The following is a 15,311-nucleotide window of genomic DNA, read 5'->3' on the forward strand; positions in this document are numbered from 1 at the left end:
ACCAAGGCTCCGCGCCTCATACTGCGTCCTACACGCTTGAACTACGTTCTGACCTGATCCCACACACGGGTACGTAGGCAGCCGACAACCAAGGCACATTCACTCTTCCTCCTCACCCCCTACCTCTCCCGAGAGGTCGGTTGATCGGGGAAAACCCTAGCTCGAGACTATCGAGTTCACACTCTTGGCCCGGGTGCGATCACTTGGTCCGGCCTTGGATCGAACCGCCCGAGGTTTTAAATAGTTGTTCATTTTCGTGCGACAACAGTACGAGTTCGGCAGCGTTACGGGACTCAAAAATGGATTACCTGGACTAGGGGAGCAGCCCCTATATTTATAGGTAGCCAAGGGGTGGTTTGAAGACCCCTTGGCCGAGTGAACAAGTTTGGGTCGGCCAATGGCCGAGGGAAGGCTCTAGAGCCGGCCATTGGCCGAGGGAAGGCTCTAGAGCCGGCCATTGGCCGAGGCAAGACTCTAGAGCCGGCCAATGGCCGAGGGAAGGCTCTAGAGCCGGCCATTGGCCGAGGCAAGGCTCTAGAGCCGGCCAATGGCCGAGGCAAGGCTCTAGAGCCGGCCAATGGCCGAGGCAAGGCTCTAGAGCCGGCCATTGGCCGAGGCAATGCTCTAGAGCCGGCCAATGGCCGAGGCAAAGTTCTAGAGCCGGCCAATGGCCGAGGCAAGGCTCTAGAGCCGGCCATTGGCCGAGGCAATGCTCTAGAGCCGGCCATTGGCCGAGGCAAGGCCCTAGAGCCGGCCAATGGCCGAGGCAAGGCTCTAGAGCCGGCCAATGGCCGAGGCAAGGCTCTAGAGCCGGCCATTGGCCGAGGCAATGCTCTAGAGCCGGCCATTGGCCGAGGCAAGCCTTGGGCCGGCCAATGGCCGAGGCAAGCCTTAGGGCCGGCCAATGGCCGAGGCAAGCCTTGGGCCGGCCATTGGCCGAGGCAAGCCTTAGGGCCGGCCAATGGCCGAGGCAAGCCTTGAGCCGGCCAATGGCCGAGGCAAGCCTTGGGCCGGCCAATGGCCGAGGCAAACCTTGGGCCGGCCATTGGTCGAGGCAAACCTTGGGCCGGCTGCATGGTTGGCCCTTGGTTTGGGCCGGCCCCTGGTTGGGTCAGGGCCTCGCTGTTCAAGACCTCGTACCGGCCACGAGGGTCGAGGAAATACCTTTGTCCTCGTCGGCCCTAGACGGGCCGACAACATTAGCCCCCCGAGTTTCCGGTCGAGCGTAGATCGAGTGGAAACTCAAAATCTACGCCTTTATACGGATGCGGGATGAACGCTCTCGGGTTTGTGTCATGAGGAACGGCCTTCGCGCGTCGCGAGGGACGGCCTTTGGTCGTCGCGAGGGACGACTTTTGTTTCGGGTTGATCGTGCGTGGCTTGTTTTCTCGATCTGCCAATGAGGGCGTGATCGATTAGCACGGCTTTATTGTGTGGTGGGCGTCTTATTTTCTCGACTTGCCAACGAAGGCATAACCGATTTGCACGTCTTTGTTGTCTTGTGCGCGTCTTGTTTTCTCGATTTGCCAACGAAGGCATAATCGATTTGCGCGTCTTTGTTGTATTGTGCGCGTCTTATGTTCTCGATTCGCCACCGAAGGCATAATCGATTTGCACGTCTTTGTTGTGGACGCAGACCTTGAACCCATTTGTAACTCGTTGCCTATCGGCCTACGCGCTGGGCGGCGAGCGCGATGCCACATTTGTGTGGCGAGGTTTCCCGTGGACGCTGGCTAGACCAGATACGCCCTGCGGGCGCAGACCTTGAACCCATTTGTAACTCGTTGCCTATCGGCCGACGAGATGGGCGGCGAGCGCGATGCCACATTTGTGTGGCGAGGTTTCCCGTGGACGCTGGCTAGACCAGATATGCCCTGCGGACGCAGACCTTGAACCCATTTGTAACTCATTGCCTATCGGCCGACGAGCTGGGCGGCGAGCGCGATGCCACATTTGTGTGGCCAGGTTTCCCGTGGACGCTGGCTAGACCAGATACGCCCAGCGGACGCAGACCTTGAAACCATTTGTAACTCGTTGCCTATCGGCCGACGAGCTGGGCGGCGAGCGCGATGCCACTTTTGTGTGGCGAGGTTTCCCGTGGACGCTGGCTAGACCAGATACGCCCAGCGGACGCAGACCTTGAACCCATTTGTAACTCGTTTCCTATCGGCCGACGAGATGGGCGGCGAGCGCGATGCCACATTTGTGTGGCGAGGTTTCTCGTGGACGCTGGCTAGACCAGATACGCCCAGCGGACGCAGACCTTGAACCCATTTGTAACTCGTTGCCTATCGGCCGACGAGCTGGGCGGCGAGCGCGATGCCACTTTTGTGCGGCGAGGTTTCCCGTGGACGCTGGCTAGACCAGATACGCCCAGCGGACGCAGACCTTGAACCCATTTGTAACTCGTTGCCTATCGGCCGACGAGCTGGGCGGCGAGCACGATGCCACTTTTGTGTGGCGAGGTTTCCCGTGGACGCTGGCTAGACCAGATACGCCCAGCGGACGCAGACCTTGAACCCATTTGTAACTCGTCACCTTTCGGCCCACGAGCTGGGCGGCGAGCGCGGACTCAAGACTCAACTCGAGGGCTCATGTAGAGCCTGCATGAGGAATAGTTAGTTGACTTGTGGACTTGGGACTCAACTCGATGACTCATGTAAAGCCTGCAAGAGGAGTGGTTAGTTGGCTTGTGGACTCGGGACTCAACTCGAGGACTCACGTAGAGCCTGCACGAGGAGTTTTGTAAAGAGTCGTCGCGAGGAGTATCGGTCGACTCGTGGACTCGGAGCTCGACTCGAGGAATTAACTCATCTCGAGGAGACATCGTAGAGCTTGCACGAGGAGTATCAATCGACTCGTGGACTCGAACTCGACTCGAGGACTCACGTAGAGCCTGCACGAGGAGTTTTGCGAAGAGTCGGCATGAGGACTTTCGGTCGACTCGTGGGTTCGAACTCGACTCGAGGAATGAACTCATCTCGAGGGGCCATGCGGGGTCGGCACAAGGCGTAGCTTGTCGACTCGTCGGCTCAAACTCGACTCGAGGAATGAACTCATCTCAAGGAGACATGCGATGAGTCGGCACGAGGAGTATCAGTCGACTCGTGGACTCGAACTCGACTCGAGGACTCACGTAGAGCCTGCACGAGGAGTTTCGTGAAGAGTTGTCGCGAGGAGTATCGATCGACTCGCGGACTCGAAGCTCGACTCGAGGAGTGAACTCATCTCGAGGAGACATCGTAGAGCTTGCACGAGGAGTATCAATCGACTCGTGGACTCGAACTCGACTCGAGGACTCACGTAGAGCCTGCACGAGGAGTTTCGTGAAGAATCAGCACGAGGATTATCGGTCGACTCGTGGGTTCGAACTCGACTCGAGGAATGAACTCATCTCGAGGAGCCATGGTAGAGCCTGCACGAGGAGTACCAATCGACTCGTGGACTCGAACTCGACTCGAGGACTCACGTAGAGCCTGCACGAGGAGTATCGTGAAGAGTCGTCGCGAGGAGTATCAATCGACTCGCGGACTCGAAGCTCGACTCGAGGGATGAACTCATCTCGAGGAGTCATGTGAGAAGTCTTTCTTTGGGACCTCCGGCCTAAGCATCGGCCCCTTGAGACTTTATTATTATATATTTTTTGAGTTGTTGTTGAGTTGTTTTTGATTGATCATTGATCCCTGTTAGCCCCCCGAGTTTCTTGCGTTTGTGAGACAAAAGCCAAGAAACTCTTGTGTTGGAGGTATACAATAGTGCGTGTTACATTTTTTCATGTGTGAAATAACTCTTTATTGCAATAAAGGGGGTTGTTACAGGTAGTCACGGCACTTGGCCTTCTTTGAAAAAAGGAAATTACATTTTTGAAATGAAAGTGACCACGAAGCCGATCGAGTTCGGGTGTGAATTCAAATGTCGAAGTCGCGACAATCATGGCTTGCTAGCAGATGCGACGAATTCCCTGAGATTCCCAACTCGAATTAGGGAATCAATTCGCTTCTTAAGCTGCTTGCATTCGATTGTCACGTGCCCATGATCTTTGTGGTATTCGCAGAACCTGCTTCGATCTCGCTTCGCGGGGTCTTTTGTGAGTGAAGCGGGGCTTCCCAGCTCATTGCGGCGTAAGCGCAGGATCCGGTCGGGCGTTGTGTTGAGCGGGATGAAGGATCGCTTTGGGGCTGGAGAAGGGTGGTCATTAGGGAGTTGACCCTTCCGGCGCCTTTTCCTTCGTGACTCGGGACCAACGGCCGGTATCACAAGCGCCGCCGCGCGCTTCTGGTTGGGTGCTCGATCAATGTTGGGTGGTTGCTGCCCCAAGACGATCGCGGTCTCACGTTGAGCGTCAATTTTTTCTCTCAAGTCGAACTCGTGATCCTCTCTTTGAGAGTTGAGGCGGTCTCTCAAGTCTCCGGAGGCCGTCCCTATCACCCTTGTTAAGGGCGCGTCATTCAGGCGACGCCTTTGGCGGAGGCCGAGACCATCGACGTTGTCACCTTCACAAGGGTTTTGGACGCGGACGGTGAGCTTGGAGCGTCCCTTTCGGGACCTCGAGACCGAGCATCCTCGGGTATTGTGCGAGCTTTGACGCCTTGACGTGGTCGCCCGAGGGTGTCCCCTCAAGGGCGCGTGCGCGTGCTCATCGGAAAGTTGACATCTTGACGCGGTCGCCCGAGGGTGTCCCCTTGGAAGCGTGCGCGCGCGTCCACTTTCGTGAACAGCGTGGTCGAGGTTGGTCTCGTGGTTGACGTCGTCGACGTCGTTGGAGTCGAGGAGGTCGGCGATGAGCGCGCCGGTGACGCCGGGGCGGTCTAGGAGCTCGGCGAGCCTTCGAGCCGTGTCCTCTCAGACTGCGTCCTCGGGGTCATTCGCCGGGTCTCGGGGCTGGCTCTCGTTATCACGAGGTTGCCCTTCGAGACGATGCGCAGAGCCTTGGAGGTCGCGCCTCGAGCCAGTCGCTCGGGCGCCCACGGAGGTGGCGGGGCTACGACTCATCTCTCGAGAGTCGTATAAGTGAGAAGAAGACTGGTAGAGGGGATGTGTTGCCAAGGTCGAGAGATCCCCTCCTTCTAGCGCCAAAATGTTGTCGCTGATTTTTGGACAACTATTTAGGAGCCCATAGTGGTTAGACCCAAGGCCGGACCAAGTGGTCTCACTCCGGCTCGAGCGTGTCGGGCTTGGTATCCCAAGTCGTCCCTTAGCTGTGGGTGAAGCTCACCTCGTCTTGATACCTGAAAAGCAAACAAGAGATTGTGAACTACAAAGGGGAAACAGGGGGGGTGCCCCTGTTTACCTCTCCGACGCTCAACATTAGTGGGATTGAGGTGGAGTATAGAGGTTTTAGGGGTGTTTAGAGGCCAAAGATGAGCGAAACGAGCGAAGTACGAGTTCGGCAGCGTTACGGGACTCAAAAATGGATTACCTGGACTAGGGGAGTGGCCCCTATATTTATAGGCAGCCAAGGGGTGGTTTGAAGACCCCTTGGCCGAGTGAACAAGTTTGGGTCGGCCAATGGCCGAGGGAAGGCTCTAGAGCCGGCCATTGGCCGAGGGAAGGCTCTAGAGCCGGCCATTGGCCGAGGCAAGACTCTAGAGCCAGCCAATGGCCGAGGGAAGGCTCTAGAGCCGGCCATTGGCCGAGGCAAGGCTCTAGAGCCGGCCAATGGCCGAGGCAAGGCTCTAGAGCCGGCCAATGGCCGAGGCAAGGCTCTAGAGCCGGCCATTGGCCGAGGCAATGCTCTAGAGCCGGCCAATGGCCGAGGCAAAGTTCTAGAGCCGGCCAATGGCCGAGGCAAGGCTCTAGAGCCGGCCATTGGCCGAGGCAATGCTCTAGAGCCGGCCATTGGCCGAGGCAAGGCCCTAGAGCCGGCCAATGGCCGAGGCAAGGCTCTAGAGCCGGCCAATGGCCGAGGCAAGGCTCTAGAGCCGGCCATTGGCCGAGGCAAGCCTTGGGCCGACCAATGGCTGAGGCAAGCCTTAGGGCCGGCCAATGGCCGAGGCAAGCCTTGGGCCGGCCATTGGCCGAGGCAAGCCTTAGGGCCGGCCAATGGCCGAGGCAAGCCTTGAGCCGGCCAATGGCCGAGGCAAATCTTGGGCCGGCCATTGGCCGAGGCAAACCTTGGGCCGGCTGCATGGTTGGCCCTTGGTTTGGGCCGGCCCCTGGTTGGGTCAGGGCCTCGCCGTTCAAGACCTCGTACCGGCCACGAGGGTCGAGGAAATACCTTTGTCCTCGTCGGCCCTAGACGGGCCGACAACAGCCGCGTACATTCTGGGAATCCAAATCTTTCGAGATAGGAAAAACCGGACCCTGTCGCTCTCTCAAGCATCTTATATTGATAAGGTGATGGATCGCTTCTCGATGCAAGACTGCAAGAGGGGTCAAACACCCTTTAGGCATGGAGTTTCACTCTCTAAGGACCAGTCTCCCAAGACTGCACAAGAGATTGAAGACATGAGGAAGATTCCTTACGCCTCTGCCGTAGGAAGCCTCATGTATGCTATGCTTTGCACTAGACCTGATATATGTTTAGCCGTTGGCGTAGTTAGCCGTTTCCAATCCAACCCTGGACCCGAGCACTGGATTGCTGTTAAGCATGTTCTTAAGTATCTTCGAAGAACTAGGAACTTGATGCTTACATACTCAGGTACTGACCTGACTATGACGAGATATACCGACTCCGATTTTCAAGCGTTTAAGGATTCCAGGAAATCCACTTCGGGATCTGTGTTCATCCTTAATGGTGGAGCTGTTGTGTGGAGAAGTATTAAGCAATCTTGCATTGCTGACTCCACAATGGAAGCAGAATATGTGGCTGCTTGTGAAGCATCTAAAGAGGCTGTATGGCTTAGAAAGTTCCTTAAGTATTTGGAAGTTGTTCCAAACGTCGACGAGCCCATGACCCTTTGTTGTGATAATAGTGGGGCTGTCGCTAACTCAAAGGAACCTAGAAGCCATAAGCGCTCTAAGCATATTGAGAGGAAATACCATTTGATTCAAGAGATCGTGCAGCGCGGAGACGTGGAAGTGAAGAAGATCCCAACGGTGGACAACCTCGCAGATCCATTCACCAAGGCCCTAGCGAACAAGGTCTTCGACCAACATCGTGAGGGATTAGGCATGAAGGACTACACACACCTTCTTTGAGTCAAGTGGGAGTTTGTTGTCAATGGTGCCCACAAGAAGAGTTGTAGTCTTTATTTTGTACATTTGATGTAATAAAGTCTCATGAAGACTCTTGCTTGTAATTGCCTATATATTCATTAATAAAGTTGAAACGTTCATTCATTCTTTCTTTGTTTGAAGCTTTATGATAAAACCTTAGTCTTTTAGTCCATAAACAAACTAAATAACTTACGAAGAGACAAATGTAGATTTGCATGAACAAACTCTTCGTAGTTTGCTTAAAACGATATATTCGCAATCTTAGGGTCAAAGGACTATTGACCTCAGTATGATTGTTAGAAGAATCTATGATGTCTGGTTATGAGGCATTGAGAGTTGGGGACTCTATAGTTCTTCTAGGTATCTTCCGAAGATACTGAATTGACCAGTGCACTTCTAGAGACAATATAAGAACAAACCATTTAACCTCTTATGTCTCGAAGTCACTATGTATGAATTGCATCATGCTTACCTTAATCCTGAAATGAGACATGCCATTTCACACCTTAGTATTCTCATTTGAGAAAGTCAAAGTTCGGACTCACTATGTGATTCCGAACAAGGCCTATTGGTGAAGTACTAAGTTGTGAGTCTGTCATGAGTAACTTTGTGAAGTTCTCATAGATATGGAATTCATGTACAAGATTGCTGAAATGCAATGTATGTCACCTCATGCTTTGTTCCTTGGAGTGTGAATAAATGAACTGGCCAGTGTCCAAATTGAGTCCTGACTCTTTTGGATGAAACAATGTGACTTGTTAGCTCCTCGTCAATACATTGTTTCTAACTTATTCACAAGCGACAAAGGAGTTGAGGAAATAACAGCTAGAAGGGTAAAATGGTAATTTAGTAAATCCCGACTAGCTGATGACGTTCATGAAGGGTAAACATAGATAATATTCAGTGGATCCGCTCATCATAATTAGGTCGAATTCTTGAGTAGAAAACAAATTCATTTGAACCGAGAGATTTTCAGTGTCAGCTCTTTAGTGGAGTCAGTTGGCATTAAGCTAAACTTGGAAAAGGTTTGTGAACTTTTGAGTCCAAGTTTTTAGCTCAAGCTTTGTTCATTTGGTTCCATGAGGTCACTGTCACGAATCACATCGATAGGAATAGTTAAACTGGAAGCTAAGTCAAAACAAGAACGAAAATAGTCAAAAGGGTATTTTTGTCTTTTGAGACAAAGGATGAAATGAATGTCAATAAATTTTTTGACAAGTTCATTTGATGACTTAATGTCACTCGGCCATAACTTGATTATTGGGCCTTGTGAATTAATTTCATTTCATAAGAATTTTATTGAAAATTCTTAATGGGCTTTTCTCATGTTGTCATGAACAAATGAAGAAGCTTCTAGAAGCTCCTTCTAGATGAGAGTTGGGCGCCCAAAATACCCAAGAGAAAGAGTTTATTTTGTGCATAAATGTATTTAGATACTTGCCAAAAGAAAAAGAGGAAACAAATTTTGCATATGGGATGCATAAAGAATCGGCCATGTTGAGAGAAAAGGCAAGCCTTGAACAAAATAGGAAACAAATCAAGGCTTCTAGAAGCCCTAGCTTGGCCGAGTGTCTCAATAGGAAAGAGAGGAATTTGGCTCATGAATATGTGATATTCCATAGAAGAGGAAACTACCTTATTGAAGGTGAGACCTCTCCTATAAATAGGAGCCTCATTTCCTCACATTTCATTCATCCAAGTTTAAGAGATTTGAGAGACTCTCTCTCTAGAACTTGTCGCCGAAAATCCTCTCTCTCTCTCTCTCTAGTTTATTTTCGATTTTTTCTTGTCTTGGCACCTAGGTCCTCACTCGACCTAGTGTTTAGCTCTGCGACTTCGAGACTTCTTCTTAAGTCGTAGTGTTTAAAAGTGCCCACTCACTGATTCCTTCTTTTCGAGTGACTTAGTGATAGAAACTTTCGTGGTTGCTCGAGGTGCCGAGGAAAGAAAGAGAGACGTGCTGCGAGGGGAGACGAGCGTTGCAAACTTTCCACAAGCTTCTTCAAAGTTCAAGCTTCAAGAAAGGTTAGTAAACTTCTAGCTCATATTGGTTTTTAATTACATGTACTTGCACTTGTCTAGGTTAGTAAAAACTGTTTTACTTGAAAAAGGAAAATTTTTAAAATTCCGCCGCTTACCGAAGCGTTAATTATTTTCTCAAACCCTAGATCGATTCCAACAGTACCATCTTCACGGAAATTTGAAGACTACTTTCAAGGGGATTACGAAAGAGGTGAAGTGGAAATTTTACGGTGCCTCAAAGGCATACATTCATCGGGAATTTGAAAGTTTCATGGTCATGTTGGATGCTGAAAATCCTGAAATACGACGATACTTAGCTAATGATGTCGGGTATCAAAGGTGGGCACGATGAATGTTCAGGAGAAAGAGGTACGGTATCATGACGAAGAACAACGCAGAAGCATTGAATGCATTAAATGTAAAAGTCAGACAATTTCTAGTTTCGAAGTTGATGGATTGGCTGAGAGAGAGAAGTATGAAATGGTTTTATGAACGTCGAGACGCTGCGGCAAAAACAAACACGCTCCTGACAAAAGTATACCAAGCCAAAGCAGACAAGCATACTTGTATTGACATGTATTGTTGCACAACGTATGGTCAACAACAGATATCAACAGTTGACGGGTTTTGTTGACTTCAGATGTCAACAATTGACATCTATTGTTGACATGTAAAGTCTACAATTGTTGTATGTTTCATGTTTTGTACAAGATTTTGATGAAATTATGTTTTCTACTAGGTGAGGCCATCTTCAGTCGACGAGTTTAAGGTCGTAGACAGAGAAGGGATTGTATATGTTGTTAATTTAGAAGAGAGGACATGCTCATGTTGGTGATGGCAGGCTCATAATTTTATTTGTCCACACGCAATCGCAGCCTGTCGAGTACGTAACCGTCAAGTTGAGAACTATATTTCCGAGTTCTACTCTACGGAGTATTTGCGGGCAACCTACACAGGTGTACATCATCCTCATGGTGACATTTCGAGTTGGAATATTCCCCCCGAGGTGGAGAATATCAAAGTTCTTCCGCCTCAACAAAAAGCACGTGCCGCCGGTAGGCCCAAAAAGAGAAGAATACCCTCTCAAGGTGAGGACATTATTAGGCGCAAGTGTACGCGTTGCGGGAAAATTGGCCACAATCGTCAAACATGCAACAGTGCTACTCCTTTGTCGACTCAATAATAGACTTCTTGATTTTATTTTAAACTTAATTTGTGATTTCACACAGTTTGTAATAACTACTGTTGATTTCTTAACTTTATTGAACAATTGATGTCAACAATTGTTTGTGATTTCTTATTGTTCTCCATTAGATGTGAGGGAACTAAACAATTGATGTCAATTGTTAACATTAGATGTCAACAATTGATGTCAACTGTTGACATCTAGTGGATGAATTTAAATTTAGTTCTTCACTTAGGCATGCAATTCACAACATTACACATATATAAAACATAGTGTAAATAGACATATTAAGCAGTTGTTGACATTAGATGTCAACAGTTGACGTCCATTGTTGACATCTAATGTCAACAACTGATGAACTCTATAGAGTTTAGAAGTCAATTTCTCTCATCAATTGTTGACATTAGATGTCAACAGTTGACGTCCACTGTTGACATCTAATGTCAACAACTGATGAAACTCTGAAGATTCTTAACATACCTAAACAATATCCTAAAATTTTAACCACAAAATTTAGGGAAAAAGCGAAACGAACCTTGTGCACGACCTGGTCTTGGACTAAATCTGGAGATTGTGAGTTTGGCTTTTGGATCTCGTCAGCGTTTGGGTCTCGTGGGCGTTTGGGTCCTCGGGTTTTAGAGAGCTGGTGCGAGAAAGAGAGCTGATCGTCGGGCTCCTGGGTTTCTTGGGTCTGGTGGCTTTGGGGTAGAGAAAGAGAAAGAGAAAGAGAAAGAGAAAGAGAGAGAGATCGGGAAAAAAAAACAGTCCTACGAAGGGACAGAGAGAAGAGAGAAGAGAGAAGAGAGAAAAGAGAAGAGAGAGTGAGAGGAAGAGATAGATTGACGGGAAGAGAGAATAAGAAGGAGGAGAGATAAGACTGACGCGAAGAGAGAGATAGAGCCAAATAGAGTATTGGTGAGATTGTAAGAATGTAAGAAGTGAAGGATAAATAAGTAGTTTTGCATAGGTGTTAGTAACATTGGTGTCCAAATTATGCATTTGGTGGAAAATATGAAAAAATTATCAAATAGATAGTAGTTGCGACAATTTCCCTAACTCATAAGCCGTTTAATTTCGGAACTTATGACAGTTAATTAGATCTAGATGAACTAGACTCCTAATTAATTCATATTATATATATATATATATATATATATATATATATAGTGCAACTCTCTCTCTCTCTATATATATATACCGCTCAAAAGGCAAAACACAGAGTACGAATGTTCTAGAGAGAGACATAGATAGAGAAGAATAAGAATGGAGGTACTGAGAAGACCGACAACAATGGCGGTTCTGGTGGCGCTAATGTGCGCCGTGTTGGTCACCGTGCCGGAAGTCTCGGCGACTCGGTGGACGGTCGGAGCCAAAATGGGCTGGTCTCCGAATGTGAACTTCACAATTTGGGCCCAGGACAAGCACTTCTACAATGGTGATTGGCTCTGTAAGTGAATCAGATCCACTCTATTTTCTAGGTCAAAGCCTTAACTGATTTAAGCAAATTATTTATTTATTTTCCGGCTAGTTCTTGGTTAGTTTAGTGAAGCTCTGTGTTATTGGTTTAGATCTGAGGATATAGATTCTGAGTCCGAATTGTAGCCAGGCAAAATGTTGACAAGTTTGACTCTGATTTGTGTCTATCTATGAATCGCCTCTTACAGAGAGAGAGAGAGAGAGAGAGAGAGAGAGAGAGAGAAAGAGAGAGTTCCAAATATTGTTTATAGTCGAGTTTTTTTAGGCTCAATTATGGAAAGTTCTTAAGACCAAAAAAGTTTTTTCCCAATTTAATTTCCAGTTTTGATCATTTTGCTTCATCAAGCAGCTCAACAACATTTTATATTTCAGTATTAAAATTTTCTCCACTACAGTTCTGAATTGCTGCAGAAATGTTAAACAAAAACCCTGTCAATTATACACCATTCCATATATAGCAAACCAGTTACTTATATTATCTTGCTATAATTCCATGCAAATCACGTTTTGACTTTCAATTTAGACTTTCCCTCGTTAACTTCAAATACCATCCATGAATAGCTTTTTGTTAAGATCTAAACAGAGACTACAGAGTTGAGTTGACATTTTTTACGATTCAATCTTTAGAAGCTCAACTTACTAAATGACAACTAACTAATACTTGTTAGGAGCCCATAAATGCTCTAACTAAAAATTAATGAGGTTCAATGAGCCCTGATACTATAGATCACAGGTTACATCGTAGACCTGAAATTTTTTTGTTAAGAGTCGTGGGTCTCTTCATTGTCAAATGGTTTTAAGATGAAACCATGATATGAAAATGAAATATGATATCCTAGCTTATTATCCCTAACGAGCATTAAGTACAAAATCTCAATTGATTTCAGAGATAGAATACCATCCACAAATCATTGCTAATGACTCATCTCTTTTTATCTCTCTAGTTTTCGTGTACGATCGGAACCAGCAGAACATTCTAGAGGTGAACAAGACGGACTACGAGCTGTGCAACTCGGACCGGCCGCTCCATAACTGGACACGTGGCGCCGGGCGGGATGTGGTCCCGCTGAACGTGACACGTCACTACTACTTCCTGAGCGGAAAAGGGTTCTGCTTCAGCGGCATGAAACTCGCTATCAGGGTCGAGAATCTTCCTCCGCCGCCCTCTTCCTCGCCCCACAAAGAGAAGAGCGCCGCCACCGGAAAATCCCCTATCCTCCTGCCAGCTGTCATATGCGCCGCCCTCGCCGCCTTCCTCCGATTCTTGTAGTCTTATATTGTGTGTTTGTCATGCTCACACATGCCGTTGTTTATTGAGGGCTTTTCGACTTGCTAAGCAATGAGAAATGTTTTGTTGACCCAAGGCTTGGACTATGGTTCAAGTTTGAGGGATTTGGTGGGTTTTTACTTAATATATTTAATTTATTTAATTTTTTGCAGAGAATTGTAATGTGTAAGTGTTGATGAATGACATTATTGGTTTGGTTAGTTTTATTTATTCTGTGATATGTTTGGTGGAGTATTATGCGGCTTGATTTGTGGATCTAATCTAATTGTGAAGGGATTGAATGTGACGACCATGTGGCTAGTTTGTTTGTTTGTTTTTTTTTTTTTTTTTTGGTGGTGCCTATTGAAGATCTTGAGGCATATTTGACGGTTTTATTCATTACTTTAGGAAATGAATATTATATTCGTATGTGTTAGCGGACAAATATGGCAGCCTGGTCTTGTTTACTCTCTCACGTGCTTTCTTTCACTTAAAAGTATGCACTTGATTTTGTTAGATTTATAACTTATGATAAGCATAAGAAACAGTTTTTTTTTTTTTTTTTTTTTTTTTTTTTTTGGCTAAATGACCTGGCAAATACGTACAGATTTCATAGTGTGAAACTTTCTATGAGCTGTATTAGCTTTCTACGAACAGAAGTCTAGTGAGTTAGTACATGGATCCAACTCAATCGTTAATAAGATTGAAACTTTGTCGATAAAACACTTCTCAGCTAAGCTTTCTTATCTTACGATAACGGCTATATCATATGCCAACTCAAAAGAAAAGGCAAACACCAATGCATAATGTCATTCAATGTTGAGTTGGTTTAAATTTTTTTTATAAATTAATTTGTCCAAATGTCGAGTTGGTTGGAGCACCAGTTTTGCCGTTAGTCAAGGGGACCAAATTGGTGGAGGCATCTGGATTAGGCCCACAGATCCGCTGTTGGGCTTCTTTAATCGTTTGAGTTGGGCCACAAATGAGGTGGAGCCGGATCTGAATAATAGACCAACCGTATTAATCAATAAATAAATTTATGAATACTGTTATCAAAGTGCAACATTCATTTCTAACGTATTTGGTTGTTTTAAATCCTAACAAACAGTGTTTTTCAAACGGCAACTATTTGAGATTTTTCCTTATACAAAAAACGGCTAACAGTAAACAAAATTAAATAGAGCCTAAAAAAGTAAACAATTTTTTTAAAACATTTGTAAACATCAAGTAAAACGATTGTTTAGAACTTAAAAAACACTTCCCTCAAAAAAAAAAAAAGAACTTAAAAAACACTATCTCCGCGACACTATTTTGCGATTTGCGATAAGTTTCACATTGTCACATGCAATTTTCGATTTTATATTGTAGATCAAATAGTGTAGGAGCGATAAAGGGTTTAAATAATGAGATATCTATGGTATACTGATAAATTTTACATCTCAGTGAGAAAGTCACTAAACAACGCACGTTGCTAACTATTTAGTATCTCGGTTAGAACACGTCCGAAAGAAACTGAGCATCTTAGTGTAAATTTTATAATTTCTTGCGACTCTCGAAGAGATGCCAGGAAAAGAATACAACCAAAATTCTTTTTGTATCTTAAAGAAAACAGGAAGATACTAGTGGTATACCAACGAGTTCTTGATAGTTTTAGGGATTTTTTATATTATGTTTTGATATTTTTGAGTTTGGTTTAGTGTTCACTTGTTGAACATCATTATACATTTATAATTATATCTTAGTTTATGTTTAGAATCAATACTAAGGGTGAAATTGGTTGAATTTTGGCCCATTTTGAAAACAAATTAAATCAAACTTTTTGTTTTCCTTTTTTTCTTGGACAATATCACATCGAATTGGTCAAGAATAGAAAATCATTTATCCAATTTTTTTTTTTTTTTATTAATAAGTGTGTAAGCTTATAAGAGTTTAAAAAAAGCTTATCCAGTTGTGAAACTGATTATCGAAAAAATTGATTTTTCGGTTTCAAAGTTAGACAATCGATTAATTTTCTCACAAATTTGTATGTGTTAGCGATCTTGCTCTAATCCAAATCCACAATTCCTTAATCATCCAAACTATATAATTACTATAGTGATATTAATTAATGTTGAGAAAGAAATTCCAACAATATCAAAATCATTCAAAATGCATGCATATGATTAAGTAAAACACCAAGGATTGGTTTACTGCTTACCGCTA

General features: G+C 46.0%; 1 protein-coding gene across 1 annotated transcript; it reads left to right on the top strand.

The window, feature by feature from the left end:
* Positions 1–11,544: 11,544 nt before the first annotated feature.
* Positions 11,545–13,419, top strand: LOC149407834 (early nodulin-like protein 17). Its single transcript, XM_089615702.1, has 2 exons — positions 11,545–11,813; positions 12,787–13,419. Exons 1-2 carry the CDS (start codon positions 11,630–11,632, stop codon positions 13,110–13,112), a joined length of 510 nt encoding a protein of 169 aa, XP_089471828.1. The 5' UTR covers positions 11,545–11,629; the 3' UTR covers positions 13,113–13,419.
* The last annotated feature ends 1,892 nt before the right edge of the window (positions 13,420–15,311 follow it).

This window comes from Urtica dioica, chromosome 1 (assembly GCF_054948205.1).
Source record: "Urtica dioica subsp. dioica isolate 48M chromosome 1, U.dioica_male_clone48M_v1_H2, whole genome shotgun sequence".
In the NCBI taxonomy this organism is placed as follows: Eukaryota; Viridiplantae; Streptophyta; class Magnoliopsida; order Rosales; family Urticaceae; genus Urtica; species Urtica dioica.